Below are 27420 nucleotides of genomic sequence, written 5' to 3'. Positions count from 1 at the left end.
CCCTCGGCTCCTCGGTCTCCCCACTCCCTGAGCCGCGGGCGCCCCGGCCCCCCGCGCACCGCGCGCCCGGCCCCGCGTCCCCCGTGGCCCGGTCTCCCCGCGCACAGCGCCCCCGGCGGCGGCGGCCGAGCGGAGCCGGAGCGGGGCGGCGCACGGCGCGGGGCCGGGCCGGGCGGCTCCCGGCGCGACTTCCTGTTGTGCCCGCGCCCCGCCGCCCGGCGCCCGGCGCCCCTCGCCCGCTCCCGCGGCCCGGGCGGCCGCCGCCCATGGATTTCACCTAGCGCGGCGGCCATGGCGGCGCAGTGCTGCTGCCGCAAGGCACCCGGCGCCGAGGCCGCGCCCGCCCGCCCGCCGCCTGAGCCGCCGCCCGCCCTGGACGTGGCCTCGGCCTCCAGCGCGCAGCTCTTCCGCCTCCGCCACCTGCAGCTGGGCCTGGAGCTGCGGCCCGAGGCGCGCGAGCTGGCCGGCTGCCTGGTGCTCGAGCTGTGCGCGCGGCGGCCCGCGCCCCGCGCGCTCGTGCTCGACGCGCACCCGGCCCTGCGCCTGCACTCGGCCGCCTTCCGCCGCGCCCCCGCCGCCGCCGCCGCCGCCGCCGCCGAGCCGCCCTGCGCCTTCGCCTTCGCAGCCCCCGGGCCGGGACCCGCACCGCCGCCGCCGCTGCCCGCCTTCTGCGAGGCGCCCGGCGCGGAGCCCGCCTGCTGCCCGCTGGCCTTCAGGGTGGACCCGTTCACCGACTATGGCTCCTCGCTCACCGTCACGCTGCCCCCTGAGCTGCAGGAGCACCAGCCCTTCCAGGTCATCCTGCGCTACACCTCGACCGACGCCCCCGCCGTGAGTCCTGCTTCCGGGCGGCCTCTCCCCGTGCTGCCGGGCTGGGGGGCGTTCTTGGGGGCGCTGCGCCCGCGACACCTGCAGAGGGGGCCCAGCCCGGCTCTCCGCGAGCCGGCCCCGGAGTCCTGTCCAGGCGCCGGCGGGGCTTCCCAGCTGGTGCCAGGGGAGCCCTTAGGAGCCCTGGACCGAGTGAGCCCCCGGGTTCTGGTCCTGGGGAGGGGCCTGTGTGCCACCAGGGAAGCCTCTCCCTTCAGCTGTGCGGGGACGGGTCCCTGCCTGGAGACAGGGGCAGCTTCTGGTGAGCACATGCCAAGCCACGCAACTGCCCGAGCCTGACACTGCGACCAAGGGCCTCCGTGTGACCTGGGCTTCGGAGGACTGTTCCCTGGGGTGGCAAGAGGGACAGACTTGCCGGAGTGGGAGACCGAGGGGCCTGGATCGAGTGTAATGCTTCAGGGCGCAGGGGACTGGTGGGTGCTCCGGCAGGTTGGCCCCGTGTCCTCAGCGCAGACACGCACAGGCTCTGCGGGGCTTTGGACATGGAGCGCCAGCCGCCCAGGGGCTCAACAGGAAGGCTGGGCAGCCCAGACAGCACCCTTCCACCGCAGGGCCACTTTCAGGATGGAGCATGGGGGTTCCTGGGTCCCTGTATGGGCTGCACGTTTGTGACAGTAACCCCTCAACACACAACATTCAAGTAGCTCTGGGAGGCCCCAGGAGGTTCCATCCGTCACTGCTGTGGCATGTGAATAGACAGGGTGGCGGAAAGGCATCAGGCCAGAAGCCATCAAGGAGAAATCAGGATGAGCCTAGGCCAGACACACACCTGCGGGCTTCCTGCACGACTCCCAGGAGCCCCCAGCTGCCACCTCACCCCTTTCTGAGCTTCTGCAGATGTGCCAGCCTGGCCCCTGCTGCCTGTCAGCCTGGCCCCTGCCCTGCCCGCCTGGCCCCTGCCCTGCCCGCCTGGCTCCTGCCCTGCCCACCAGGCCCCTGCCCTGCCCATCTGGCCCCTGCTGCCTGCCTGGCCCCTGCCCTGCCCGCCTGGCCCCTGCCCTGCCCGCCTGGCCCCTGCTGCCTGTCGGCCTGGCCCCTGCCCTGCCCGCCTGGCCCCTGCTGCCTGTTGGCCAGGCCCCTGCTGCCTGTTGGCCTGGCCCCTGCCCTGCCCGCCTGGCCCCTGCTGCCTGTTGGCCTGGCCCCTGCCCTGCCCACCAGGCCCCTGCCCTGCCCATCTGGCCCCTGCTGCCTGCCAGCCTGGCCCTTGCTCTGCCCGCCTGGCCCCTGCTGTCTGCCTGCCTGGCCTTTGTCCTGCCCACCAGGCCCCTGCCCTGCCCGCCTGGCCCTTGCTTCCTGCCAGGGGCCTTCTGGGGCTCTGACAGCTGGCGGGCATGGCTCCCACCACAGCCGTGAAAACAGAGGCTATGGTTCTCCTGACCTTGGAGCCCATGTGTCTGGTCCACCTAAGACCAGCAGAGTGGTTGGAGAGTGGTGGGACCAGGGCCCACAGCCGGCTACCCTGCTGGCCTGACCCTGTCCCCAGCAGCCTGACCACGGGGGCCTGTCCCCAGCATGATCTGGGGACGACTTATCCCAGGAACTGGGGGTGTGGGGGGTGGGGAGGTGTGTGAAGTGCAAGTTCCTAAGTCCTAGCTCTCTGGTCAGACCCAGGAGTTTGCATTTTTGAACAGTCTCCCCAGACAGGCCTTCCGAACATCTGGGGCAGCCCTAGGGGTCAGCAGAAAAGGAAGATACTGCTGCAGGCTCTGCTTGGGCAGAGAACAGAGACATAGAAGCCAAAAAGAAGTTTTGTAGAAGTCCATGAAGGCTGACAGTGGCCTGGCTGGTCTGCAGGAACTGTCTAGGCAGCCCTGCAGGCCTGGACATCCGCTAGGATCTGGGGACCCAGGGGTGGGGTCTCGGCACATATAGCCTCCAGCGGCAGTCCTGGGTCTGGGGTCCCCCACCCCTGGGGTCTCGGCACAGACAGCCCCCAGTGATGGTCCTGGGTCTGGGGTCCCGAGTGGCAAGCAGCTGTGGCTGCCGTCCTCGGGCCTGTCACTTGCAGGGGCCTGGGGCCCCTCCATCATGGCCCTGGGGGGACCTGTGTGCACTTGGTCACTGAAGACCCGTCCAGTTGGCCTCAGTGACCACATTGTCCCAGCAGAGGGGATATGGGGGAGATTTGGGACCCCACCAAGTGGCTGCAGTTGGGTTGGGGAGGCCCCCGGCCTCCAGCCGCCCTTCCTGGAGACATCAGGATGCTTGGTGTTAAGAAGGGGAGTGCTGAGTTGGCCTGGGCAGGCTGGGGGCAGTGGTAGGCCGGAGTACCTGAGAGACGGCTCCCTGGCCAGGTGGGGCCGTCGGCCTGTGGCCCTGGTCTCCAGGAGGGCTCGGCCCGCTGTGCCGGGGAGGGCGCCCCAGCTGGAGCTGACCCCTTACCCACCACCCGCTGCAGATCTGGTGGCTGGACCCAGAGCTGACATACGGCAGCGCCAAGCCCTTCGTGTTCACCCAGGGCCACTCCGTCTGCAACCGCTCCTTCTTTCCGTGCTTTGACACGCCCGCGGTCAAGTGCACCTACTCAGCTGTGGTCAAGGTCAGCGCCCAGCAGCACGCCCTGCCCCCAGCTGCCGCCCAGACGGCCATCCGAGAAGGCGCGCACCCTGCCCACGTCAGGGTCCTAGACCTGGCCTGAGCCCCGGGATGCCGACACAGGGATGGGGCAGGCAGAGCGGCCGGGTCCCAGAGCTTCTGGCAGCCCCCCAGCCCTACCTCCACTCCCGACTGGGACGAGAGGTGTGCGGGCCAGGAGCTGGGGGCTTCCGGAACAGTGTGGGGGGTCCCTGACAGGGACGGGAGGATCCCTAGCAGTGTGGCTGCCTGACCCAGGTGCTGGGCTTTCTCACAGGGACACGAGTCTTGCCCACCGGGCTGTGGGGTCCCCACCGGGGACACGGGGTTGTCCTGACGGGGGCGTGGGGCTCCCCGTGGGAGACGCACTGTCCTGATGGGCGGGGCCTCCTGGGACGCAGGCCCCGTCGGGGGTGCAGGTCCTGATGAGCGCCACACAGAGCACCTACGTGGAGGAGGAGGGCGTCTACCGCTTCCACATGGAGCACCCCGTGCCCGCCTACCTCGTGGCCCTCGTGGCCGGGGACCTCCAGCCCGCAGACATCGGGCCCAGGTAGGCCCACCTCTTGCTTGCTGCCCGGGGTCCAGGCTCAGGAGATGCTGCCGGGGCCCGGCGTGCGGCCTGCCTGCATGGCTGCCCTGTGTGGCCCCGCGCAGTGGGGCCAGCCCTGCCCCTGCCTAACTGTCACTGCCCAGGGGCCATCCTCCCCCGGCTGCTCGCACCCCGGCGCCCTGTGCCGGTCCTTCTGGACAGGGCCTCTGCAGACACACCCGCTGCGCTCCAAGACGGCGCATGGATGGGCCCGCCCGCGGAACGTAGGGCCCGCGGAGTGAAGGGCAGGTGGGGTGGGCGGCTGGCCGGCCTGCGCTGGGCATTGCCCAGAACCGGAGGGAAGGCCCAGGGGCAGGCAGGGGGCTGGGCTGGGGCTGGGCTGGCCCCGCCCACCGTCTCCCCCATGACAGGAGCCGTGTGTGGGCCGAGCCGTGTCTCCTGCCCACGGCCACCAGCAAGCTGTCGGGCGCGGTGGAGCAGTGGCTGAGCGCGGCCGAGCGGCTCTACGGGCCCTACCTGTGGGGCAGGTATGTCTGCGAGCCTGGCCGGCCGCGAAAGGGGACAGTGGGCATGTGCACGCCGCCCCCCCCAGCCCGGCCGGCCACGAGAGGGGTCAGCAGGCACGCCCGCCCCCACCCAGCCCGCCAAGAAGCGGCAGGAGGCAAGGCTCACCCGCGGCCCCCGCCCCCGGCCCCCCGCAGGTATGACATCGTCTTCCTGCCCCCGTCCTTCCCCATCGTGGCCATGGAGAACCCCTGCCTCACCTTCATCATCTCCTCCATCCTGGAGAGCGACGAGTTCCTAGTCATCGATGTCATCCACGAGGTGGCCCACAGCTGGTTTGGGAACGCCGTCACCAATGCCACATGGGAGGAGATGTGGCTGAGCGAGGGCCTGGCCACCTACGCCCAGCGGCGCATCACCACCGAGACTCACGGTGCGCCGGGCTTGGTGGGACACATGGTACCCCCGTGGCAGCGAGGTCCGGTGGGGGCGGGCACCGTGCATGGGGCTGGTCCCAGGCTGCGGTCCCCGCTCTGTGTGTGTGTGTGTGTGTGTTTCCCGCGGGGGCAGCTCGGTGGGGCCCAGGGCAGGGAGCAGCCAGGGCAGCGGCCTCTCTCCCACCTGCCCAGGTGCGGCCTTCACCTGTCTGGAGACAGCCTTCCGCCTGGACGCCCTGCGCAGGCAGATGAAGCTTCTCGGAGAAGACAGCCCGGTCAGCAAGCTGCAGGTCAAGCTGGAGCCAGGTACCTGCTGCTGCCCAGCCCTGCACTCGCCACCTGCAGACGCCAGTCCCCCCGCCCAGCCCAGTCGGGGTCTTCGTCCCCACGAGGCTTCTCTGCAGAGGCCGGGCCAGGGGGGCTTCCCTCCACGGCCTGTGCCGCCTCTCACGGGCGCTGAGCACCCATCTCCCCAATGTGTGGACCTGAAGTCTCCACCGAGGGCCCCCCAGCAGGGCAGGACCCCCCACACACACACTCTCGGGGCATCTGGATGTGAGCGGCGGGGCCCTCGGTGCCCCCTGCCATGCAGAGCCCCACCGCCATCCCGCCCCCAGCCCCGGGGCCCTGGGCGGCTCAGAGTGCCTCCCAGAGCCACGGTTTCCCTCGCAGGTGTGAACCCCAGCCACCTGATGAACCTGTTCACCTACGAGAAGGGCTACTGCTTCGTGTACTACCTGTCCCAGCTCTGTGGGGACCCCCAGCGCTTTGACGACTTCCTCCGAGTGAGCAGCGCACTCCTGGGGGTCGGGGTGGGGGTGGAGCGGTGGGGCCCATGAGCGGGGCTCTCACCAGGCTCCTGGCTCTCCCACCTCCCAGCCTCGGCTGCCTGGCAGGTCCCTGCAGCAGCCGTGGGTGCCCCTGTGCCCGCCCTGGCCCTGCCTACCCCTGCTCAGACCCCTGGGTGCCAGGCCCTTTCTCGCGGTGTGTGCCCGGCCCTGGGGGGTAGGGGGACAGTGCCGCTCCCAGCCCCCGGGCCTGCTGAGTCCGCGCCGCCCACAGGCCTACGTGGAGAAGTACAAATTCACCAGCGTGGTGGCCCAGGACCTGCTGGACTCCTTCCTGACCTTCTTTCCAGAGCTGAAGGAGCAGAGCGTGGACTGCCGGGCAGGTGAGGCCCCCCCCACCGGCCATGTGTCCACACGGGCCCACCCTCGGCCTGTTGGGTGCGGGGGTGTAACGGGGCCTGGGGGCTCTGTCTGGCTGGTAGCCACCGTCACTCGTTGGTGTGGAACTCGGGCTGGACCACGTGGAAGGAAGAGAGAGGAGAGTGCGATTCCCAGCCCGGAGGGGCCCCGGGGGCTCCCTGGAGGAGGTGGCAATTAGGCTAGGTGGTTCAGTGGGTAAAGACCGCCTGCAACGTGGAAGACACAGGAGACTCTGGGTCGAGAGGGTCCCCTGGAGGAGGGCCCTGCACCCCACTCCAGTGTTCTTGCCTGGAGAATTCCATGGACAGAGGAGCCTGGCGGGCTACAGTCCATGGGAGCGATTGAGCACCCCATACATGCAGAGCTGAGTAGGCAGTTCCAGAAAGAGCCTTGGAAACTGCGCAGTGAGCCTGGGGCAGGATCCAGGAGCAGAGGGCAGTTTGCCTCAGAGCAGGCTGAAGGCAGCCAGCTTGTTCGCGAGGGTGCCCCTGGGCCAAGGGCTTAGGCCAAAGCAGAAAAGGGTCTGCTGTCTCAAGGGGGGTCAGCATTTGTGGTAGCACAGTGCACTGTGGGCCGGGGACCCTGTGTTGGGGAAGGTTTGGGAAGTGCCCTAAGGGTCTGGGGGGCAGGGATGGCACGACTTGCCCCCACAGATGCCCAGGCTCCAGGGCTCCAAAGCAGGAACAGCCTTCTCCCAGGGTGGTGTTCCCACCCCGCGCCTCCCGCTGTACATGCGCAGCGTCTCCCTGTTTCTGCCCAGGAGGCGCGGGCAGATAGGGGGTCCCTGGCCACTGGCTCCAGCACTCTGTGCCCCCTTCCCGGAAGCCACCGCGGCCTGCAGGGTCTGCAGCCGGCTCCCGCCTCCCCAGGCCACCCCCACCCTTGGGGCTCCTAGACCCTGGCAAGGTCTCCAGGCACATCCTCGGGGTCTGCAGTCTCCTGGGGAGGCCTGCTCGGGAACCCAGGAGGGCGTCTGTCCTGCAGGGCTGGAGTTCGAGCGCTGGCTGAATGCCACGGGCCCCCCGCTGGCCGAGCCGGACCTGTCTCAGGGATCCAGCCTGACGCGGCCCGTGGAAGCCCTCTTCCAGCTGTGGACCGCTGAGCCCCTGGACCAGGCAGCCGCCTCCGCCAGCGCCATCGACATTTCCAAATGGAGGACCTTCCAGACGGCGCTGTTCCTGGACCGGCTGCTGGATGGGTCCCCGCTGCCCCAGGGTGAGTCCCGCAGCCGCCGGGGTGGGAGGAGGCGGGGTGGTCGCCGGCCCTGACCTGCCGTGGCCCCGACAGAGGTGGTGATGAGCCTGTCCAAGTGTTACTCGTCCCTGCTGGACTCCATGAACGCCGAGATCCGCATCCGCTGGCTGCAGATCGTGGTCCGCAACGACTACTACCCCGACCTCCACAGGGTCCGGCGCTTCCTGGAGAGCCAGGTGCGGCCACACGAGCCTGCCTTCACCCCCACCCGGCCACTCAGGCTGGCGACCCCTGCCCTCCGCTGACCTGGCCACTCAGGCTGGGTGGCCCAGAGAACGGGGTGGGGCCCAGACCCCAGCAGACCTCGGGGAGGCTGTGCCCAAGGCCAGTGGTCAAGCCGGGAGCAGAGTCCTGGGGTCTTGCCGCAGGGCACGCACACCGGGGCCGCCTGAGGGTCACTGGGTCCCCGGGCTGCGCCCCAGCAGGGCCCCTGCAGCCCAAGCCCCCGGGAGGGGGAGGGCAGGGCGTGGGGGCCGGGGGAGGGGCGGGCGCCCCGTGACTCGCGGCTGCCCGCAGATGTCACGCATGTACACCATCCCACTGTACGAGGACCTGTGCACCGGCGCCCTCAAGTCCTTCGCTCTGGAGGTCTTCTACCAGACGCAGGGCCGGCTGCACCCCAACCTGCGGCGGACCATCCAGCAGATCCTGTCACAGGGCCTGGGCCCCGGTGCAGAGTCAGGCGGGGCCGCGGCGGACTCGGAGCCGGGCCTGCTGCTCGGGGACGAGGCCCCGGGCAGCGCCATCTCTCTCAGGGACGTCAACGTGTCTGCCTAGCGCTCGCCTCCCAGACACCACGATTGTGCCTTCTGGGCCCCAGGCCTGGCTGGAGGGGCTCTGCCGGGGCCCCTCCAGGGTCGACCGAGGCCTGTGGACCTGCCCCCCCACACCCCAAGCGCTCTTGCACTGCGGGCCCTCCTGTCTCAACACTGACTGCCAGGCACTGCCCTGGGTCGACGGCAACCGCCACACTGTGCCTTCTGCCCGCCAGGAGGGCCTGGGCTGCCATGCCCACCCCGCACGCCTGCCTCCGTGGAGCCCTGGACCCTCACCCCCCACCCCCAGGCCGGCAGCCTCCCTCAGTCCCTGCCCGAGGGACGAGGACGCAGACATGCCCACGCCCTCCCCATGGGGGACGGGGCGCCGCAGAGATGGTGGATGTCCCTGGGGAGGGGGGCCCCGGAAAGCCTTAGCTCCTCAGGGAACTCAGGGCCCCAGGCCCCGGGGCCAGTGCAGCAATAACGCGCAGGAAGGCGGGCGGCACTGGTGCTCTTTCTAGGCCCACCCTGCTGGAAGAGGCCCGGGGAGCCCCGGGGTTCGAGCTGGGCCCCCGGGGGGACCTCCGCTCGGGGTCACCACGATTGTCCCATTAAACCTCCACTCTGCAGACTGCCTCCCGGCCTGTCCGTCCTGGCTCTTGTCCTGCACAGCTGCCCAGCAGCCGTGGCGTGGGGTCTGGAGCTGGTCACAGCCCTGTCCTCTGACCCAGGCTTCCAGCCAGAGGCGGGGGCTCTCGCCTGCATCCAGCCCCTCCTGACTGTTCTGCTCTGCACCAGGAGGCCCCACATCCTGCCCTGCGGCCCCCTGGGGTCCGAGCACCAGCCGCTGGCTGCCCCCGACCTCCCCAGCCCCTCTGCCACCCCCAGGACCCCCTGTCGGCATCGCCACTGTGGGCCCTCCTCCCAAACGGGAGTAAAAGGAGAGGCGAGCGGCGGGCCTGAGTGTGGCCTGGGAGGACGGGGCAGAGGGGCTGCGGCCCTCGCTGGCCCAGGGGTGGCCCCAGAACATGGCCAAGCCGTGGGTGCCGGGAGCAGTGCCCCGCGGTGACCAGGGCAGCGTCCGGGCCCCTCCCTCCGGCCGCCCACGGGCTGGGCTCCTGGGGCGGCGCCTCTGCTGTGGGTCCGGTCAGCACTGCAGGGTCTCCCCCAGGATCACACGCGCGGACCCCAGAGTGACCTGTCAGCTGGCCCACTGGCGGGACCCAGTCACAGAGCCCCCTGTTCCCAAGGGGCCGAGGCGCTGGAGGACGGGGCGGTGGGCCAGCCGCCAGGTTGCGAGTGCCCCAGTGACTGTCCTCCCCACAACACCCTCCACCCCCGGGAGCTGACCCAACCCCACCCAGGCGTGGCCCTAGCTCTGGGGGGCTGTCCTGGCACCGTGGCCGGGCGTGGCTCCTCCGAGCCCAGACACTTGGAGTGGGAGGGCTAGTCCCCCGCCGTGGTGAGCGGGAAGCCCTGTGGGGAGAAGCGGGGGCCCGGGAGCTCCGCCTGCAGCTGCACTGGAGCCTATGGGCCTGGGCCCCCGAGTCCTGGGCTCTCCGCAGCCCTCGGCTGTGCCCTGGGAAGGGCCCACCCTCCCGTCTTCTGGCCAAGCCCTCCGTGGGGCTGACCTGCTTCCTTAGCCTCCTCCCTGCCACGGCTGTTCTCGGGTCTCCAGTCACACTCTGTAGCCCTAGGCTGTTGGTTTCTTTGGCAGTTCAGCCCTCAAAAGCACTGTGGTCCCCTGAGGTCCCGATCCCAGCTCAGCAGGCAGGGGCCACGTTTTGCCCCCCAGGGCCCCACCTGACGATGGGAGGCTCAGGGGCAAGCCCACAGCCTCCCTGGGATGACCCCAACACCTCGGCAGCATCCTTGCCACAGTCCATCCTGGCTCTGACCTCCCCTCCGGGCCATTCCTGCCTTTCTCTTTTCCTTTTCCTCCCAGCTTTGCAAACCTAGGGATGTTTTTCTCAGCCCATCTTTTTCCACGTGGTATCTTGCCAAACACAGCCTGTGACCGACGTGTGCTGCCAAGGTTTCCCAACCCCTTGCACCGGACCTGCGAGTTATTTTGGACGTCATTTGCCCCATGAGTCATCACGGTTGAGTCTTACCAGATGTTTTGCGGCTGCATACCACGGCCTCCAGTGGTGGGCTCCCGCCAGCACCCCCCCACCCCACCACAGGCCTGTGTCCTGTGTCCTGACAGAGCCGCTCATCTCTTCGGGGGCTGATGGCTGAGCCTCGGCAAGTGAAAACACTTCAGACACCAGCATTTTAAACAGCGAAGGTTTATTTCTCACTTGTGGCACTTGTCCAGGCCAGGTCGGGGGGTGGGCTTCCCATCACTGGTTCCTCAGGGGCCCCAGCTGATGGACAGTAGCATCTCGGCAGAGATAAGGGGGTGTGGGGGGCCCAGGCCGGCAATCGGACATACTGGGGCCATGTGCCACGTCTGCCCACAGCATTCACACTGGCCCACACGGCCACTCCCACCAGGCGCGTGGAGGTGGGGGGTTTCCACCAGCAGCAGTAATGACCGCCATAGGGGCTGGGGGCACGGTGCTAGGAGACAGAATTCTGGGGGCAGAGAAGGGAGCAGTCAGGCGGGAGAGTGGAGCCAGGGGGGTGGCCATGAGCACCGGACCTGCTGGGGTCAGGAAAGTGGGACAGTGTGTGGAGAGCCCACGCGGCCTGGAGCCTGGGTCCAGGGACTGCGTCCGCCGCAGGCCTTGTCCTGGGGGTGCACCCTTGCCCTGGGAGGCCTTCTCTCCCCTCCCCCATCTCACTGGCCAGTCCCCTCAGGCCAGGTGCCTTGAGTGGAATGTCAGATGTAAAAGACAAGGCCCACCCAATCGGGCACCCGCCCAGGAGCGTATAGGCCACGTGCAGCAGGGCCAACACTCACCAGACTGATCCCCAAGGAAACCGAGCTAACAGCAAGCAGAGGAGGCCTTTACAAGCGTAGTGCTGACATCTCAGCCACGCGCATGGAGGCGGGGGCGTTGAGAAACCAGGAACAGGCACTTGTGAAATGACCGGGACTTGGGCCAAAGAACCTCTCAAAGATCTGGAAGTTTTTAAAGGGACAATTCTTAAAAAACGAAAACTAGGAAGAATGGTCACGAAGAAGAGGGGTCACGGACTGGAACAGCAGACAAAGAGCACTCTTAGCATCAGCAAATGACCCCACGATGGGACAGTGCGCAGGGAAAGAAGTGGGACTCGCCCCAGACCTGGGGTCATGACCTGCCCCTACAGAGACGCTCAAACTGATGGAGGCATCCCCGTCCTCCACGCATCGGGAGGCCACCCTCCCTTCCTCAGCCATTGCCCCCCAGCCGCCCATCAGCCCTCCATGGCCAGACCAAGCCACCTGGAGCCACCTTACCCGGGGGCACCCTCCCTAACCCACCTGGTGGGCGTATTCCCTGACACAGGCTGTCATTTCACCAAGGGCAATCAGATGCCAGCTGTTAAGGTTTCTTTTTTTCCCACTTTCTAAATAATCCCTGACCAGACCCTGGAAGGATGAAGGCCAAGGCAGGGCAATTGAGGGGCATGGGCAGTGTGCTGAGAGGACAGCCGCCCACCGGCCAGGCCTGGATAAACCTCCCTTGTTCAAAAACGCATGAGCAAGCGGCGAGGCACAGACTCCACGACCTGAAGTGAATGTGACGGCTCGCCCACACTGCAGAAAACATCCCACTTGGAAAAACGGTCGTCCCGGGGGATGGAAGTCAACAGAAGAAATTATCTGTATTGTGTTAGTAATAAAATGTAAGGACACATTACCATTGCGGAGCAACAGGCAGAAATTCCAGTAAGAACATCTATTATTTGTAACAAGGTTAAAAAACCCCAAGGTTGATCTAAAACACCACCCTGCAAGCATCCATTCCTCTCGTGAGCAGAGTGACCTGGGACTGCCTGGCCTCTGTCCGTCTATAGCTGTGTGGGGTCCTGGGCTGCTGCCTCTTCCCATTTAAGTCCAGGTTCCTCGTCGTAAGACGGGACAGTGACACCTACCGCTGAGGTGCGTGAGGACCACACAGACTCCACGTCTCGTCGCTGTGAAACGAGCCTGACCCTCCTGCTCTCGGGGCGGACCCTCCTCACTTCTGTGAACTGACGGGGCCACGGGGCTGACACGGGTGCCTTTGTTCTGGCCCTCCTGGGACGGCTGCTCAGCTGGACCCTCCAGACGGGCAGGGGAGAGACCCGAGCTTCCAGAACCCCTCCCCCCGCCAGCTACCACCACCCCACAGGGGAGCAGTCCACGTCCCCGGTGCTCACGACTGCTCCCCACAGCCTAGGGCCATGACCCCCGACAACCGGCCCCCTAGCCCGGGCCCAGGGTGGTTTCTCACAAGCCTCAGCCCAGCCCGGGCCCTTGCACCACAGGGTTTGTAGTTGCAGACAGGGGCCTGGAGCGCAGCCTGGAAAGCCACCCAGCGGGGCACAGCCTCCGGTGATCCTTCTTAGGTGACTCCTGGCCCTGCTGCAGTAGACGTGGTGGAGGCTGGTCCCGTGGGCCCAGGCCTTGCTCAGGTGGGGGACCTCTCACCTGTCCCGTCCCCTCAGGAGGAGAGTCCCAGACGGAAGGCCCCGCCCAGAGGGACAGGCGCCCCGCCGCCCACAGGCCCAGGACACGGGCAGATTCCCTGGCTGCCTCTGGTGGGGCACGTGCCTGACAGTGCCCTGCAACGCAGATGCACCAGCGACAGAGAACACGTCGAACTGCCCGCCTCGAGGTGTTTTTCCCACTGTTGTTCTGCTGCGAGTCCAGCAAGGCTTCCTCACCTGAGGGGCCCAAGGTCAGTTCTTTCAGCTCCACGGGGCCTCCCGCTATCTCATTTGTGCCCGTCAAACACTGGGATAACATGGAGCTGGTGTTCCCATCTCATTGAGGACTGAGGTCAGACTAAGTAACTGCCCATCTCAGGGCCTGGAGACTGGGGTTAACTGGTCATATCCCCAGTCCAGGCTGCTTCCAACTCCTCCTTCTACCCACCAGCCAGATGCTCTACTCTGCACAAGGCAGGGGTGCAGGGGTGAGCCCAGGAAGGAGAGGAGAGTGCTGCTAACTGGCCAGTTGGCCATCTTCACACCCAGGGGGTGGGGAATGGGACCCTGAAGGGCTCACGGGTAAGTGTGGCCCAGGAGGAGCTGTGCCAGGCAGGCCGACAGGAGAGCTAGCTGCCTTCAGCCATCTCAGTGCTGGTCACAAACTCGTCCCTACGGTTGTGGGCTGCTCCCTGCCCCAAACCAACTGTCTCCTGCTGCTTCTCTGGGCATAAGCCCAGCCCTGGACACCGATGTGCCCACAGGAAGCTGCCTGCTCTCCAGAGCTTGCAAGCCAGGGTTAAGAGGCCCAGCAGAGGCCCCCACTGGGATTCCAGTTCTTGGGCTGGTCCCAGCTCATCTGCTAACCACCCTTGTGTTACCTGGAGCAGACCAGTTGCGCAACACCCCAGGGTAGCCAAATCTGTCCCCTAATCCTTTAGGACACCCACATGAGGCAGCTCCTGGGCCATTCCTGACTCCCTCCAGCTACGGTGCAGCATCCAGCCTGCCATAAAACATCTCCTGTTAAGAGTCAGTGCTTCAGGGTAAACTGTCATGAAGTAAGCTTTGCAGGGGGTAGATGTCAGATGATGCTGTGGTTCCAGAACTTCAGAAGAGATGAGGACCCTAGGCCCCCAAACCAAGGGGCTGGGGCCTGGTGGGTTCGAGGTAGCCCAGGTCACATCACCACTAGCAGCTGCTCCTCATGCAGGCCCCATGGGGGCCTCAGAGGGAGGAGCCGCAGCTGTCACAGCCTCACACTGGAGGCTCTGGAGCAAGGTCGGCGGGCGTTCTTGGATCAGGCTCAGTGTCTCATCAGCGGGAGGGCCTGTGGGGATCTGATCTGACCACCCTGCGTATGCGGGGTCTGAGCAAAGACGGCCTGAGGGCGCGAAATCTGAGCTTCAGGTGGTAGCAGAGAGCTGTCCGAGGATTGGGTCCTCCCCACCTGCCCCCGCGCGGCCCTCTGTGAAGGGTCCAGCTGCAGCGAAGCAGGCCTGGAGAGGCAGCCGGACAACAAGCGCCAGGGTGGCTGCCTGCCCTCCTTCCCGAGGAAGGGCAGTTTCCTCGAGCAGATCCTGAAGTCGGCATCCTCACCAACCCGCAGCGCTGAGCGGCCATGAGCTGCAACCGCAAGCCCAGCGGGTCCCTGTCCAGCCCTCCAGGACCACCTAGATGGCCGGCCGTCTGGGAACCAGCACTGCGCTCCAGCCTGCCGACTCACGGTCCAGGGTGTCTAACCTCAGCCGGCCTCTCAGGCCTGGGACGGCCGTCCCGGGGCTGCCACACTTCCCCGGACCCCAGCACACAGCCGCAGCGGCAGCGGACACCGCACGGCCTACAGCCGGCCCTCCCGAAGGCGTCCAATTGGCTCCCAGACACCCCAGCGGCGGGGCCCGGAGAAGTGCATTGTGGGAGGCAGCGCGGCATGCTGGGACCTGTAGTCCGAGGCTCGACGTCGTCCGAGGCGGCCTCGCCGGTCCCTTCAGCCTCAGGAGGCTGTCCCCACGCCCCGGCCGAACCACGCACGTTCGAGGAGACGCCGGCGCCGGACTCCCAGGCGTGACTCTCGGCTGAGACACCTCCAAGCGGCCCGCGGCCCCCAACCCTGGAAGGAGAGGCACAACCGACGCGACCGCGCGGCTCGGAGACGCGACTTCCGGCGCCCGGAGGAGGGGCCATCCTGCCACGTGACCAGGAGCGCCGCGCCTGGTTGGTTGCTGGGACGACGGTTACCGGGGCGACGGGGCGGGGGTGCACCCGGGCCGGGGGCTGCTGGGGGTGCAGCGGGGCTGGGGGGCCGGGGGGCCGAGCCGGGCCGGGCGAGTGGGTGCGGGCAAGTGGGACCGCGCGCGGCCGGTTCGCCCTTCCCTCCGGGGCCGCGCGCCCGCTCGGCTGCGTTCGGCACCGGGTCACGGGCTGCAGATGGGCGCCCGGGGTGCCCAAGATGCGGGCGCCGGCCAAGGAGCTCTTCCGCGACGCCGCCTTCCCGGCCTCGGACTCCTCGCTCTTCTCCAGCTTCTCCACGCCGCTGGCCCAGTTCCGGGAGGAGATCACCTGGAGACGGCCCCAGGTGGGGCGGGCGGGGGCGGGGAGGGGGGTGGCGCGCGGGGCTCTCAGGGGTCTGGCGCCGCGTTTCCAGGCCCGCTTCCCGCTGTCCTCAGGAGAGGGCTCCCCAGCCCACCCCTCAGCCAGCTCCGAGTGTGCTGGACCGAGCTCACAGCCCCCACCTGAGAGCGCTCGCTTCTGCAGGGGATTCACGGCCCCGCGAGCTGGGGGCTGCGGCACACGGCAAACTCAGCCCCACTTGGGTCTCCTGTGAAGGGCTTCTAGTCTGTAGGACTCTTCTGATCACAAGCGGCCTTGTTCTGTTTCTCCTGCTCCTCTGGAAGGGCCAGACTGAGCCTGCAGAGCCACTGCCGTTTTGTTCTGCACGCTCGTGTGGTGAACCTCATGCCCTTTCAGGTGTAAACATCTCAAGGTGGCAATTTAGAGGCATGTTCCGGCCCAGTGTGCTATGCTGATAGCTTGAGAAATGGAGTATCCCCTGAATAAGGCTGTCCCCAGAGCAACCTTGTGGAGACCTCGGCATGCACCCGCCCTGGAAGAGAGCCAGAACTGGCTTTCCTTGGACAGCACCAAAGGCCTGTTTGCCATGGAGGTGCCAAGAGGCCACAAGCCTGATCAGCAGGGCCAGTGGAGACCATTAGGGTGCTTTTAGCAGAGGAGTGATTGGGTTGGGTTTATGTTTTAAGAAGCTCCCTCTTTGGCCGGGTGTGCAGAGGGCAAGAGTGCAGGTGCCCGTTGCAGTGGTCCTGCAGAAAGAGGCAGGGGCTCAGACCAGTGCAGCAGCCTCAGGCGGGGCTCTGGCGTGGGCGGGTTTAAGGGAGATGCCCAAGCCAGGAGTCATAGGTCTCCGTGACCAACTGGAAGTAGAGAGTGAGGATGAAGGGGGGATCAAGAACTTCTAGATTTCTAGCCTGAGCACCTGGGGGGTGGGGGTCCTGGCTGATACGCTGCAGAAACGGGAGGTGGGCTGGAAGTGTAGGCTTGGGTTTTGCTCTCACAGGTTCAAGCGGAGCTGATGGTAGGCAAGTGGGTGTGACAGCCAGGAGCTCAGGAGGAGCGGGGTTAGATGATGCTCCTGGGAACAGGGACGGAACAGATGGCTTACTGTCTGGAGTCTGGGAGGGCATCTCGGAGAAAGTAGGGGCAGAGAAGAAGAGACAGCTTGGAATCAAGCCTTAAGGAACCGCAGGTGCCTTGACAAGCAGACTTGAGAAGCAGCAGGCAGCGAGGGGAGAGGACAGGCAGAGCACAGTGGAGTTGTGGATTCCGGGAGGGGGGCTGTTGGGCACGGGGGAGCTGCAGTTCTGATGCCACTGTGTCAGGAAAGAGGAGCACAGAGGATGCCCGTGGGAGGTGACGACTCGGAGGTGATACTGATGCAGAGCGGTTTTGGGGCTGTGGGCCTGCTCGGAAGCAAGGGTGTTGTAAGAAACGGGAGGGAGGAAGGAAGTGGGGGAAGCAGCTCTCGGAGGAGATGGAAGCAGTGCCCAGGGACAGTGTGTCAGAGGCGGCAGGCCCGCTCTCCCAGGGGCGGCGGGCCCCCTCTCCCAGGGGCGGCGGGCCCGCTCTCCCAGGCCTGTGCTGGTGGGGTCCCGCCTGCAGGGCTGGGGGAGGTCGGGGGCGTGTATGGACTCAGACACTGAGAGCAGCAGGGGTCAGGTCAGAGGGCTTCTGGTGGGGCCCTGGGCACGGCCACTGCTCAGAGGGACCTGGGTGTTGTGAGGAGAGCAGGAGGAAGGTCAACTCGTCTGGGGTGTGGAGAGCTGAGCCTTGTAGAGAAGCAGTACGGAAGACCCCCTTGAGACCTGCCTTTGTGAATTTAAAGGGAAACCGTTTTCTAGACCAACATTTCACTGTTCCACAAAGAGGGTGGTGGGATTTGTCCAGAGTTGGGGGGGTGCCAATCAAGGAAAGTGGGCGGAGACAGGGAGCCCAGAATCCAAGCTGGACAGGCTGATGTACAGCCTGGAGGGGCTGACGGGTACCGGCTGCAAGAGGCCAGCCATTTCCTGTGCCCTCTTAGGCAGCGTGGATGACCAGAAGAGCTCCTCCCCGACCCTGTCACACGGGGCCTCTGCTCTTGGTTTCCCGGCCAGCCCCCAAGCACGATGTCACTCTGGACGATTTTCTTTATTTCAGGAAATCTGCGCCACGCCCCGGCTGTTTGCAGGTAGCCCGCAGGAAGGGCAGGTGAAGCAAGGGCTGCTGGGGGACTGTTGGTTCCTGTGTGCCTGCGCCGCCCTGCAGAAGAGCCGCCACCTCCTGGACCAGGTGTCTGCCTGCCGCCCGCGGCCTCCTCTCCTCCTCTCTCTTCCTGTGTGACCCGTAGGAAGGAAGCAGGGTGGGGAGGGGGCTCCGCCATCAGGCCCGGCGGCCCCCTCCCCCACAGGGGCTGGCAGGGCGCTTTCTGCTGCCCCTGCTCCACTATCTCCCAAGCCCTGGGCCAGCCGCGTGTGTGTGACACATGTGCGCACACGCACGTGTACATATGTGTTTTAATTTGACGGCACTGGGTTTTAGTTGCAGCATGTAGGATGTAGTTCCTTGACCAGGGATTAAATCCAAGCCCCCTGAGTTGGGAGCACGAAGGTTTAGCCCCCGACCACCAGGGGAGTCCCAGGCAGGCATTTGGAAGGAAAAGACAAGCGTGCCAGCCCAAAGTAGGAGAGGGACAGTTGAGGGACCCTGTGCTCGTTTGGAGTAAGTTTCCTGGCTAGTTGGGGTGGTTGTTCTCTCTTCTTATAGATTTTGAATATCAATTGGCAAAAGGTGGTTAGAACTGTCTCAAATGTAGGTGGACCCCACAGGAATAGGAGGCTACTCAGACTCCTTCCCCAGGAGCGCTCGCGGCCTGGCTGAGTGTGGCCAGTGAAAGCAGCAGTGTTGACCCCTTTCCCAGCGGCCCCCATGTCCCCGTGCTGGGCCAAGCCCACCACAGTTGCCAGCTTTCATTCTCACAGGCCTTGCTGGCCTGGACCCCCTCTTACAAATGAGGCGCTGAAACCATGGTCACGTCCCAGCTGACAAGGGCAGAGCCGGGATGCAATGGGGCTGTCTGGGTGCAGACCCCCTCCTGTCTCAGCCCTGGGCCAGAGTCGCAGCCCCAGCCGTGAGCACGGGCCGGGCGCTGGTGGCACTGAGTACCCAGGCTCCAGCTGGGGTAGCTGCCACCTCCGCCATGCAGGCCTCTGAAGTCACGCTTGCCGTGGACTCAGGGCCCGTGCTACCAGGGGACGTGAGCTCATGATGGCTGGCTAGAGCTTTGGGAGGCACCGGTCGCTCACAGTGGCCCTGGCACCTTTCACTGGAAGGTCTGTGACCTTCTGTCCCCCAAGTGGTGTTCGCACGAGCCGGACAGTGAGGCGCGTGCCTGGGGGGGGCAGCGTCTGGCGCAGTCACGCTCTGGCCAGGGCCGGGACGCGCCGCCTGGGCCTTCTCTCACCGTCTCCTTTTGCCTCCCCCCACGCACGCTAGGTCTTCCCTCCAGGACAGCCGAGCTGGCTCGACCAGACGTACCGGGGCTCCTTCACCTGTCGAGTCTGGCAGTTTGGACGCTGGGTGGAGGTGACCGTGGATGACCGTCTGCCTTGTCTTGCAGGGAGACTCTGCTTCTCCCGGTGCCAGAGAGAGGACGTGTTCTGGCTCCCCTTGCTGGAGAAGGTCTACGCCAAGTACGCCAGCCGGCGTGGATGGGCCGGTCGGGCAGGCGGGTGGGGGTCCCGGGCCGCAGTGCCCTTGTGGGCTCTGAGGGCCTCCAGGGTGGGCTGGCCCGTCCAGAGACCGCAGCTCTGAGGCTTGGCCCATGGGCTGCTGTACCCTCGCCCTGCCCTCATGTCACAGTCAGGCACGGGAGCGTCACCTCTAGAGAGAGGGTGTATGTTGTCCTCTCTTTCCTTAAACCTAAGCGAGACAAGTCTCTCTGTCCACCTGGTTCTCTGGGGACGGGCGGCCTCTCTGCAGGTCGCTGGGAAGGAGTGAGGCATCCGAGGCGTCAGGCTTGTCTGTCGTGGTCCTGAGACCATGGATGCCCTCTTTGGACGCGCTCGCTGGTGGTCGTGCTGAAGGAGGCTGGGTCGGGAGGTGGGCCTTTGCGGCAGGAGTGAGCCCCTCCATCAGCCTCCCGTCGGGCCCAGGGCCTTGATCACGAGAGGTGGAGGGGTGGGTGCCCACGGCCACTGTGCCCGCTCTGCTGGTGCCTGCATGGGCATTGTGCCCTGGAGGCGAGCTTGTGCCTGGACGTGGTGGGGACAGGGCGGGGTGGAAAGAGAGGTGATGCAGGTGGGTCAGAGGCAGGCCAGGGGGGCAGGAGGCCTGGGGGCCCAGTGCCAGGCCTCACGCCGCCTGGCTGTCTCCCCAGGGTCCACGGCTCCTATGAACAGCTGTGGGCGGGGCAGGTGGCAGACGCCCTGGTGGACCTCACTGGTGGCCTGGCCGAAAGGTGGAACCTGAAGGACGTGGCTGGATCCAGTGGCCAGCAGGACAGGCCCCGCGGCACGGAGCGCAGGACTTGCCGGCAGCTGCTCAGCTTGAAGGACCGCTGTCTGCTGAGCTGCTCGGTGCTCGGCCCCAGGACAGGTAGGGTGGAGCGGGTGGCGGCCTCGCGGGCCTGCTCACCTGAGCCCTTGCTGGCTCCTGCTGGAGCTTGGAACTCGGGTCCTGTTGGGACTGGGTCGAGAGAGGACTTCTGTCCTCAGAGCTGGGGTCCCAGGTGTGCCCTTCCCTCCTGACCACCCTTCTCCGGAGGGCAGTGTCCCGCCTTCCCTTGACCGGCACTGGCCTCCAGGGCGAGAGGGCGTCTGCACTGGGGTCCCAGGCATGCAGAGTGGTGGCACCATCTCTGGCACAGCTGCCGACCGGGCAAAACCAGCGCTCAGGTTTCCATGGTAGTGATACACGTGCTCACGAAGCAAGTCTGTTGAAAGAAAAAGTCACCCAAGCTTGACCACCCTGACTTGGTGGCCTTTCTCAGCTGTCTTCTTCGTGAGACGCTCGTGTCCTGTGTTACGTATCACTCTGTGCACCGCGTGGCCTTTGTCAGGATGCTGCTTAATCCCTGTATCTGCTGTGTTTTTCTGAATCCGTCCCTTAGTGTCGATATTTACGGTGTTTCCAGTCTCACACTGTTAGAGATGACATTGCAGTGAGCATCTTCGTGCACAATTGCTTTCATATTTAAGAGTGTTTTTGTAACGGACTTTTGTCCCAAGTGTCATCTGGGCGAGGACCAAGGCCCAGAGAAGGCAATGGTTAGCAGGACTGGTGGCAGCCAAGCCCAAATCCGAGGCCAGGCGCTCCCAGTGGCCCCACGCTGGATCAGGTCACGCCCCAGCTGACTTGCGCGCCGTGGTCAGGATACAGTCACGCCCCAGCTGGCTTGCCCGCCGTGGTCAGGATACAGTCACGCCCCAGCTGGCTTGCGTGCCGTGGTCAGGATACAGTCACGCCCCAGCTGGCTTGCGCGCCGTGGTCAGGATACAGTCACGCCGCAGCTGGCTTGCGCACCGTGGTCAGGATACAGTCACGCCCCAGCTGGCTTGCCCGCCATGGTCAGGATATAGCGCCCGTGCAGTGCAGCTGGGTGGGCTGTGTGTCCGCTCAGTGTGGACTTTGCGGCTGTTCCTCCCCCAGGGACCCGGGAGCTGGGCGAGTTTCATGCTTTCATTGTGTCGGATCTGCACGAGCTCCAGGATCGGGCTGGCCGGAGTGTCCTGCTGCTGCGCATTCAGAACCCCTGGGGCCGGCGGTGCTGGCAGGGGCCCTGGAGGGAGGGGTGAGTGCACGTGGGCGCTCTGGGCCTCCCTCTGCCTGCGGTGGGCCGTGGGGTGGGGCAGGGCCGCCGTGGCCCAGAGCCGTCTCGATGGTGCGTGCCCAGTGCCCTCGGCTTGGACCAGGGTCAGGACAGCGCCTGCTTGGCCTCCAGCAAGGCCCCCTTGGCACCTGCTTGTGGGCCGCCTGCTCTGTGCAGGGCCCCGGATGGCCTTGGGAGGCTGGCATCCTGCTGGACCCCGGGACCCCAGCGACGCTGAGGGGCGGGGCCTGTCCTGAGGGCACCCACGGACGGAGGATGGCCCCTGGGCTGCAGGTGGGCTCTTGCTCCCGGGCTTCCTCTCCGCTGAAGGGGGTTCCTTGCAGCGGTGAAGGATGGAGCCAGGTGGAGCCGGCGGCCCAGGCCGAGCTGCTGTCGCAGCTGCAGGACGGGGAGTTCTGGGTGGAGGAGGACGAGTTTCTGCGGGAGTTTGACGAGGTCACCATCGGCTTCCCCAGCACGGAGGCTGGCCACCTGCAGAGCCTGCACTCAGGTGAGGGAGGCCCGAGCAGACCGCCCGCCCTCTGAAGGGGGGCGGGCCCCCCGACTCCACTCTTGCCCCCCCCCCGCTTCTCTCGAGGGCGGAGCAATGGTCCCATCCCCGCTGCCCCGGAGGGGACAGGTGGCCGGGTGGGGTGTCCTCATGGGGCAGGGGTCCTGACGTCAAGGTGGGGCTGGGGGCGAGGGGGACCCCGTCCCCGTGTCTGAGCAGTGTATTCCCGCCCAGGAAAGGTGCTGTGCCACACTCAGGAGTTGCCCGGGGCCTGGGTCAAGGGCCAGTCTGCAGGAGGCTGCCGGAACAACAGCGGCTTCCCCAGCAACCCCAAGTTCTGGCTGCGGGTCTGTGAGCCCAGCGAGGTGTACCTGGGCGTCCTGCAGAGGCCCCGGGTGCGCACAGCTGGCCGCCCGGGCAGAGACTACCAGGCTGTGGGCCTGCACCTCTGGAAGGTAGCCCCACCTGGCACCCTGCCCCGTGGGACGTGGAGGCCTGAGCCCCCGGAGCCCCCGAAGTCCCCTTTCCACCCCTACCCCGTCAGATCTGAGTCCACAGGATGTGCCTCCCTCCCCGGGCCTGGCTGTGTCTTCTGGCCAAAGGCAAACAGGGAAGCAGCCTGGCTGGGGGGGCCCCTCCTGTGAGCAGAGCTGCTGGGAGGGCTCCAGGGGCGGTCCCGGCCAGCGCCGGGCTCTGCTGCTGCCCACGTGCCCCTGGGAGCTCCTGTCCGCTCCCTGAGCCCCCTCCCTCCAGAGCGGATGGGAGGTCCCAGTTCGTGGGTCACCGCCTTGCTGGCAAGCCTGACAGGCCTAGGTGGTGTCAGCCACGGGTCTTTACCGGCACGTGTGTCTCACGTGGGACGCAGCTACAGGTTCTCAGGGAGGGACCCGAAGGCCTGGGTACTCCCGGGGGGCCTCCGGCTCTGACGGGCGCCCCGGGGCCTTCCTGCAGGTGGAGAAGCGGCGGGTCAACCTGCCCAGGGCCCTGTCGGCGCCGCCCGTGGCGGGCACCGCGTGCCATGCCTACGACCGCGAGGTGCACCTGCACTGTGAGCTCGGCCCGGGCTTCTACCTGGCCGTGCCCAGCACCTTCCTGAAGGACGCGCCAGGGCGGTTCCTGCTCCGCGTCTTCTCCACCGGGAGAGTCGCCCTCAGGTGAGCGGCGGGCAGGGGGCGGGGGCGGGGCGGGGCGGGCAGGGGGCGGGGCGGGGCGGGGCGGGCAGGGGGCGGGGCGGGGCGGAGGGAGGGGGCGGGGCGGAGGGGGCGGGGCGGGGCGGAGGGGGCGGGGCGGGGCGGAGGGGGCGGGGCGGGGCGGAGGGGGCGGGGCGGAGGGGCGGGGCAGTCCCTTGCTGGCGCCTCGCTCACCAGCCCCTCTTGCTCATCCCCGCAGCGCCGTCCAGATGGCCGCCCCAAGCCCCGGCCGCCGGGAGGCGCCGCCGGCGGGCGAGTGGGAGACTGTGCGGCTGCGGGGCTCCTGGAGAGCCGGCCAGACCGCGGGGGGCAGCCGCAACTTCGCCTCGTACGCCAGCAACCCCCGCTTCCCGCTGTCAGTGCCGGCGGGCGCGGGCCCGCGCTGCGTGCGCATCTCCCTGCGCCAGCACTGCTGCGACCACCAGTGCCTCCCCATCGGCTTCCACGTCTTCCAGGCAGGCGGCGGGCGCGGCGCGCGGGGCCGGGGGCGCGGGGGCACCGGCAGCCAGGCAGGCTTGTCCGCACCTGGGCTCAGAGCAGCTGGACGCTGGGTCCTGTGTGCGGTGTGAAAGGGGGCTCTGTTGTGTCCAACTCTGCGACCTGGATTCTCATGGTCAGAATACTGGAGAGGGTAGCCTTTCCCTTCTCCAGGGGGTGTTTCCAACCCTGGGATCGAACCCAGGTTTCCTGCATTGCAGGCGGATTCTTTACCAGCTGAGCCACCAGGGAAGCCCCCCTGAGTCCTGAGCTGCCCCCAGAACTGTGCCTGCAGCCAGGAGCCCCCACAGGGTGCGCTGGGCACAGGGTTGAGCGGGAGCCTCCCGAAGGCCACATGAGTCCCCGGCCCCCACCCACCTAGTGCCTGGACCAGCGGGGGCCTCGGCTCGTGGGGACAAGCAGGGAGGGAGGGGCAGCCCACACCGCCCCAGACAGGACAGACAGATGCTCTACCTGCCCGTGAGCGCTTCTGGGTCAGAAAGGAAGCGTAGAGCGCGGCCCGAGGCGCTCAGAGCCCAGGAGCTCAAGGCGGGCCAAGTCCCCAGCAGGAGAGGAGGGAGGCTCTCGGGAGAGAGTGCCATTTCCCCAGCCCCACGTGGCCGGGAGCCGGGGCCCCACAGAGGGCAGACTGGCCCTGGGTCCTGGGGCCACCCAGGGTTGGGTGGCAGGCGGCCGCGAGATGGCCCGGGAGTCACAGCACCACCCAGAGTGCCTTCCCGGCCTCAGTCTGCCCTGAAATACAGGCAGGACGTCCTTTGCAGACCTGCAGTTGGAGTATTGGGGGGGAGGTGAAGTGCCAGAGGTCACAAACTCCCTACCCCTTCTGGGGGCCCCGCTTGAGGATGGGGCTGGGCAGGGGCCGGTGCCCCGAGGAGGGTGTGGGCAGAAGGTGGCCCAGAGCCGTGCTGTCGTGGGGCCTTGGGGGCGGCTCTCCTCAAGAAGCTCCTGTGCTCTTGGGCTGCTGACACACTGGCCGTGCTCCACCCAGGCCACCCGGGGGAGGTCCCCAGGGACTTCGAGAGAAGGGCCAGAGCATGGACAGTGAGATGCCCGCCTGGGGCAGCCAGCACGGCAGCGCTTCTTCAGGTCACTGGGCACAGGGCCGCGTGGGCAGTGGGGCCCAGTGAGCAGCCTGGCGTGTGACAAGGGCCAGGCCGACTGCCGGCTGTCCCCAGCCAGGGCGGCCCTGCCAGGAAGGAAGCCGGGTCAAGGCTGCAGGAAGGGGACAGGCCTTTGCGGTTCTGGCGGCCGCAGCCAGTCCAGTCACCCACAAGCGGGCCTGCTGTCTGAGCCCCGGCCTCCCCCAGGTTCCAGCAGACGGCGGGGGCCAGGACGCATCCTCCCTGCTGCTGCAGGAGCCTCTGCTGAGCTGCGTGCCGCACTGCTACGCCCAGGAGGTGAGCCGGCTCTGCCACCTGCCCGCCGGCACCTATCGCATCGTGCCCTCCACCTACCTGCCAGACACAGAGGGCGCCTTTACGGTGACCGTGGAGACCAGAATCGACAGGTGGGCGCCTGTGCACGCGGCTGTGTGTGGGTGTGGGGTGTGTCCCCAGCACCCCCACCCCTGGTTCTTTCCCAGCGACCCGCACACCTGTCCTGCAGAGCACGAGGCCTGTGGGAGGAGAGCCGATGGGCCTGGAGCTCACTGCCCCCCACGCCTCACGCCCCAGTGTGCGGGGAGGCCCAGGATGAGGGGCCTGGAGCTCACTGCCCCCCACCCCATGCCCCCAGGGTGCGGGGAGGCCTGGGGTGAGGGGACTGGAGCTCACTGCCCCCACCCCATGCCCCCAGGGTGCGGGGAGGCCTGGGGTGAGGGGCCTGGAGCTCACTGCCCCCACCCCATGCCCCCAGGGTGCGGGGAGCCCAGGGTAACAGTGGCATCCTCTCCTGCAGGCGCTCCATTCACAGCCAGGAGATGCTGGGGCAGCCCCTCCGGGAGGTGCGTGTTGGGTGCAGAGGGGAGGGCTCTCCCAGTGCCCTGGGGTCTTAGCTGCCTCCCAGACCCTCCCAGCAGCCACCCCACAGGCTAGGCTGGGCCCTCGGACAGGAGGGGCCCTCGTCCCCCCCAGGAGCCCCAGGCAGAGATTCTCAGGGTGGTGGCAGCCCCGCAGTAGGTGAGGAGGCTGGTCGTCTCCCGCCAGCCGGGGCAGCGCCTCCCAGCCCTCACGCCCTCCATCCGCAGGCCTCCTTCATGGCGGTGATGAAAGCCTGAGCAGCTGACCCTGTGTGCTCTGGTGACCCACGGCGGCCGGCCTGCGCGTGTCCCAGGAGCAGCAGCCCTGCAGTCTAGCAGGAGCCGCGGGAAGAGCCCAGGCGGGCACCAGGGACCTTGTGGCTGAGCCTCCCGGAATCCTCCACGTGGTCTCTCCACTGCCCGGGAAACAGGCCATACAGCGGATGGAACGTGTCGGGACACACCTTGTTTGAACTATTTGTTAGAAACGTTTTTAGGATCCAGTTTATAAATAAACACGAGCACCGAGCAGTGTCCAGCGGGTTCAGGTGGCCGGCAGGAGTAGGTGGGGGCTCACACCGGCCACTGACACTCGGGGGGTGATGCGGAGCCGGGCAGGGCTGGTGAGGGGAGGAGGTGGTGGGTGGTGAGAAGGTGGGCGCAGGGAAGGTCCTGGGTGGGAGCTGGAGGGTTTCCATCCACACAGGTCCCCCCTCCAACCGTGTCCAGTCTCCTGTCTCCTGGCCAGTGGCGCTCAGGGGTGGATGCTGCCCAGTGGCCGTGTCGGAGCTGCAGGGTGCAGCCCTCTGCTCGTGACTCGGCGGGGGTGTCCCTGCAGGCCTCGACCCCGGGCCCCCAAACCCCTAACCCCTTTGGAGTGGGGGCCCTGACCTTGGCCTGGCGTGTCTCCTGTCCCCACGCGTCCCCCGACTCCGCACCGCATTGTCACCGTGGTCGGGGTGCCTGCCCTGTTGGGCTCCTTGTCCCGAGTTACAACGTCATTTCCTGGGAGGGGCTGCCGCACCACTAGCCTGCGGCTCCCTGGGAGCAGGCTGCATGCTCTGGAAACCCCGATTCTGAGTCGGGGAGATAGGGTGGGACCACTGCCCCTGAGGGGACCATCCCGCAGCTTCAGCGCCTTGAGGGGGTCCCCGTCCCCACCCTCCCCAAGGTACGGTCTGTGATTTGTCGTCTGGGGGGCGGGGCAGAGGCGTCAGTCTCACCCTTGGCCTTCCTGCCTGCCCTCCAACCTCAGAGAGGGAGTTGGATGTCTGCACGAGGCCATCCCAGTTTCATGCTTGGAGACCAGGAAGTGACCCCACCGCACACCGTGAGCGGTCTTGGCAGGGGTCCATGGTCAGCGGCTCGCTGTGTCCCGCCACAGCGCGGGGGCAGTGTCAGCTGCAGGCCTGAGTGCCTGCGGCCTGGCCCTCCCCACCCCTCCCTGAGCACAGCCACGGAGCAAGGGTCTGCGGGCCTGGTGGTGGCAGCAGGTGGGGAGTCTGTTGTGCACACTCATTGGGGGAGGCGGCCTTCCTCTGGGGCCCGACCCCCTCTGCAAGTCAGCAGGCCCAGGCCTGCTCCCGCCCTGCTCTGGGGCTGCTCCCCTCAAGGCCAGCGGCGGCCTCACCCCTGGCCCCAGCTTCCTGGCCCATCCCCTGCAGCTGCTCCTGTCCCTGCATCTCAAACCCACTGTCCCCCAGCCCCTCCCCAATCCACCCGGTCAAACGGCGCCAGGACAGGACGAGACCACCCCGTGCCAGGACCACCACCTCCCTGCCCCCAGGGCCAGTGGGTGACCCAGCTCCAGACCACACGGTATCACCTCTTCTCAGACCACAGAGGCTGACGCTGAGACAAGTTTGGGGTGCAGGATGTTTACAAGGGAAGATCTGACGTGTACACCCGGGGGCCCACGTGGGGATGAAATGCAGGTCTCCTGGGCAGGTGTTAACCTCAGGCATCCTCAGAAGAAGGAGCAGAGCTTCATGTGAGCACACAGAAGTGGCCGCCTGCAAGCCAGGATGGGGCCTTCGCCGGGAGCCAGACTGGCCTGGGCCTCGACCGCGGACGTCCAGCTCCCAGAGTTGGAGACATCAGCGTCTGTGGTTAAGCCCCAGGCCTGCGGGGTTTTCTCTTGGTCCCGGCATCGGCTGAGAGCTT

At 66.9% G+C, this 27420-nt stretch overlaps 2 protein-coding genes and 1 long non-coding RNA gene across 3 annotated transcripts; 2 read left to right on the top strand and 1 right to left on the bottom strand.

Moving 5' to 3' along the window:
* RNPEPL1 (arginyl aminopeptidase like 1) lies at positions 260-8805 on the top strand. The gene is made up of 11 exons (XM_018040025.1): positions 260-831; positions 3287-3427; positions 3864-4015; positions 4426-4542; positions 4717-4952; positions 5149-5262; positions 5629-5741; positions 6019-6127; positions 7149-7379; positions 7452-7594; positions 7935-8805. The coding sequence occupies exons 1-11, from the start codon at positions 292-294 to the stop codon at positions 8193-8195; spliced, it is 2157 nt and encodes a 718-aa protein (XP_017895514.1). The 5' UTR covers positions 260-291; the 3' UTR covers positions 8196-8805.
* LOC108633867 lies at positions 10452-14911 on the bottom strand. Its single transcript, XR_001917213.1, has 2 exons — positions 11085-14911; positions 10452-10826 (listed from the first exon to the last, which is right to left on the bottom strand). It is a non-coding gene; the product is annotated as an uncharacterized LOC108633867 (long non-coding RNA).
* On the top strand, positions 15027-25795 carry CAPN10 (calpain 10). Its single transcript, XM_018040030.1, has 12 exons — positions 15027-15317; positions 17453-17584; positions 18788-18984; positions 19671-19888; positions 20942-21083; positions 21446-21612; positions 21847-22067; positions 22564-22766; positions 23002-23257; positions 24608-24807; positions 25197-25242; positions 25486-25795. The coding sequence occupies exons 1-12, from the start codon at positions 15192-15194 to the stop codon at positions 25513-25515; spliced, it is 1938 nt and encodes a 645-aa protein (XP_017895519.1). The 5' UTR covers positions 15027-15191; the 3' UTR covers positions 25516-25795.

Source organism: Capra hircus, chromosome 3 (assembly GCF_001704415.2).
Source record: "Capra hircus breed San Clemente chromosome 3, ASM170441v1, whole genome shotgun sequence".
Classification (NCBI taxonomy): Eukaryota; Metazoa; Chordata; class Mammalia; order Artiodactyla; family Bovidae; genus Capra; species Capra hircus.
This window is presented reverse-complemented; position numbering and strand designations above follow the sequence as displayed.

Bases quoted from the DNA above. Each gene is read 5' to 3' on its own strand.
- CAPN10 (XM_018040030.1), top strand. From the start codon at position 15,192: ATGCGGGCGCCGGCCAAGGAGCTCTTCCGCGACGCCGCCTTCCCGGCC. The intron at 17,585-18,787 runs GTGTCTGCCTGC...CACGCACGCTAG, and splicing joins GCCGCCACCTCCTGGACCAG to GTCTTCCCTCCAGGACAGCC. The intron at 25,243-25,485 runs GTGCGTGTTGGG...CTCCATCCGCAG, and splicing joins TGGGGCAGCCCCTCCGGGAG to GCCTCCTTCATGGCGGTGAT.
- RNPEPL1 (XM_018040025.1), top strand. From the start codon at position 292: ATGGCGGCGCAGTGCTGCTGCCGCAAGGCACCCGGCGCCGAGGCCGCG. The intron at 832-3,286 runs GTGAGTCCTGCT...CACCCGCTGCAG, and splicing joins CCTCGACCGACGCCCCCGCC to ATCTGGTGGCTGGACCCAGA. The intron at 4,953-5,148 runs GTGCGCCGGGCT...CCACCTGCCCAG, and splicing joins CATCACCACCGAGACTCACG to GTGCGGCCTTCACCTGTCTG.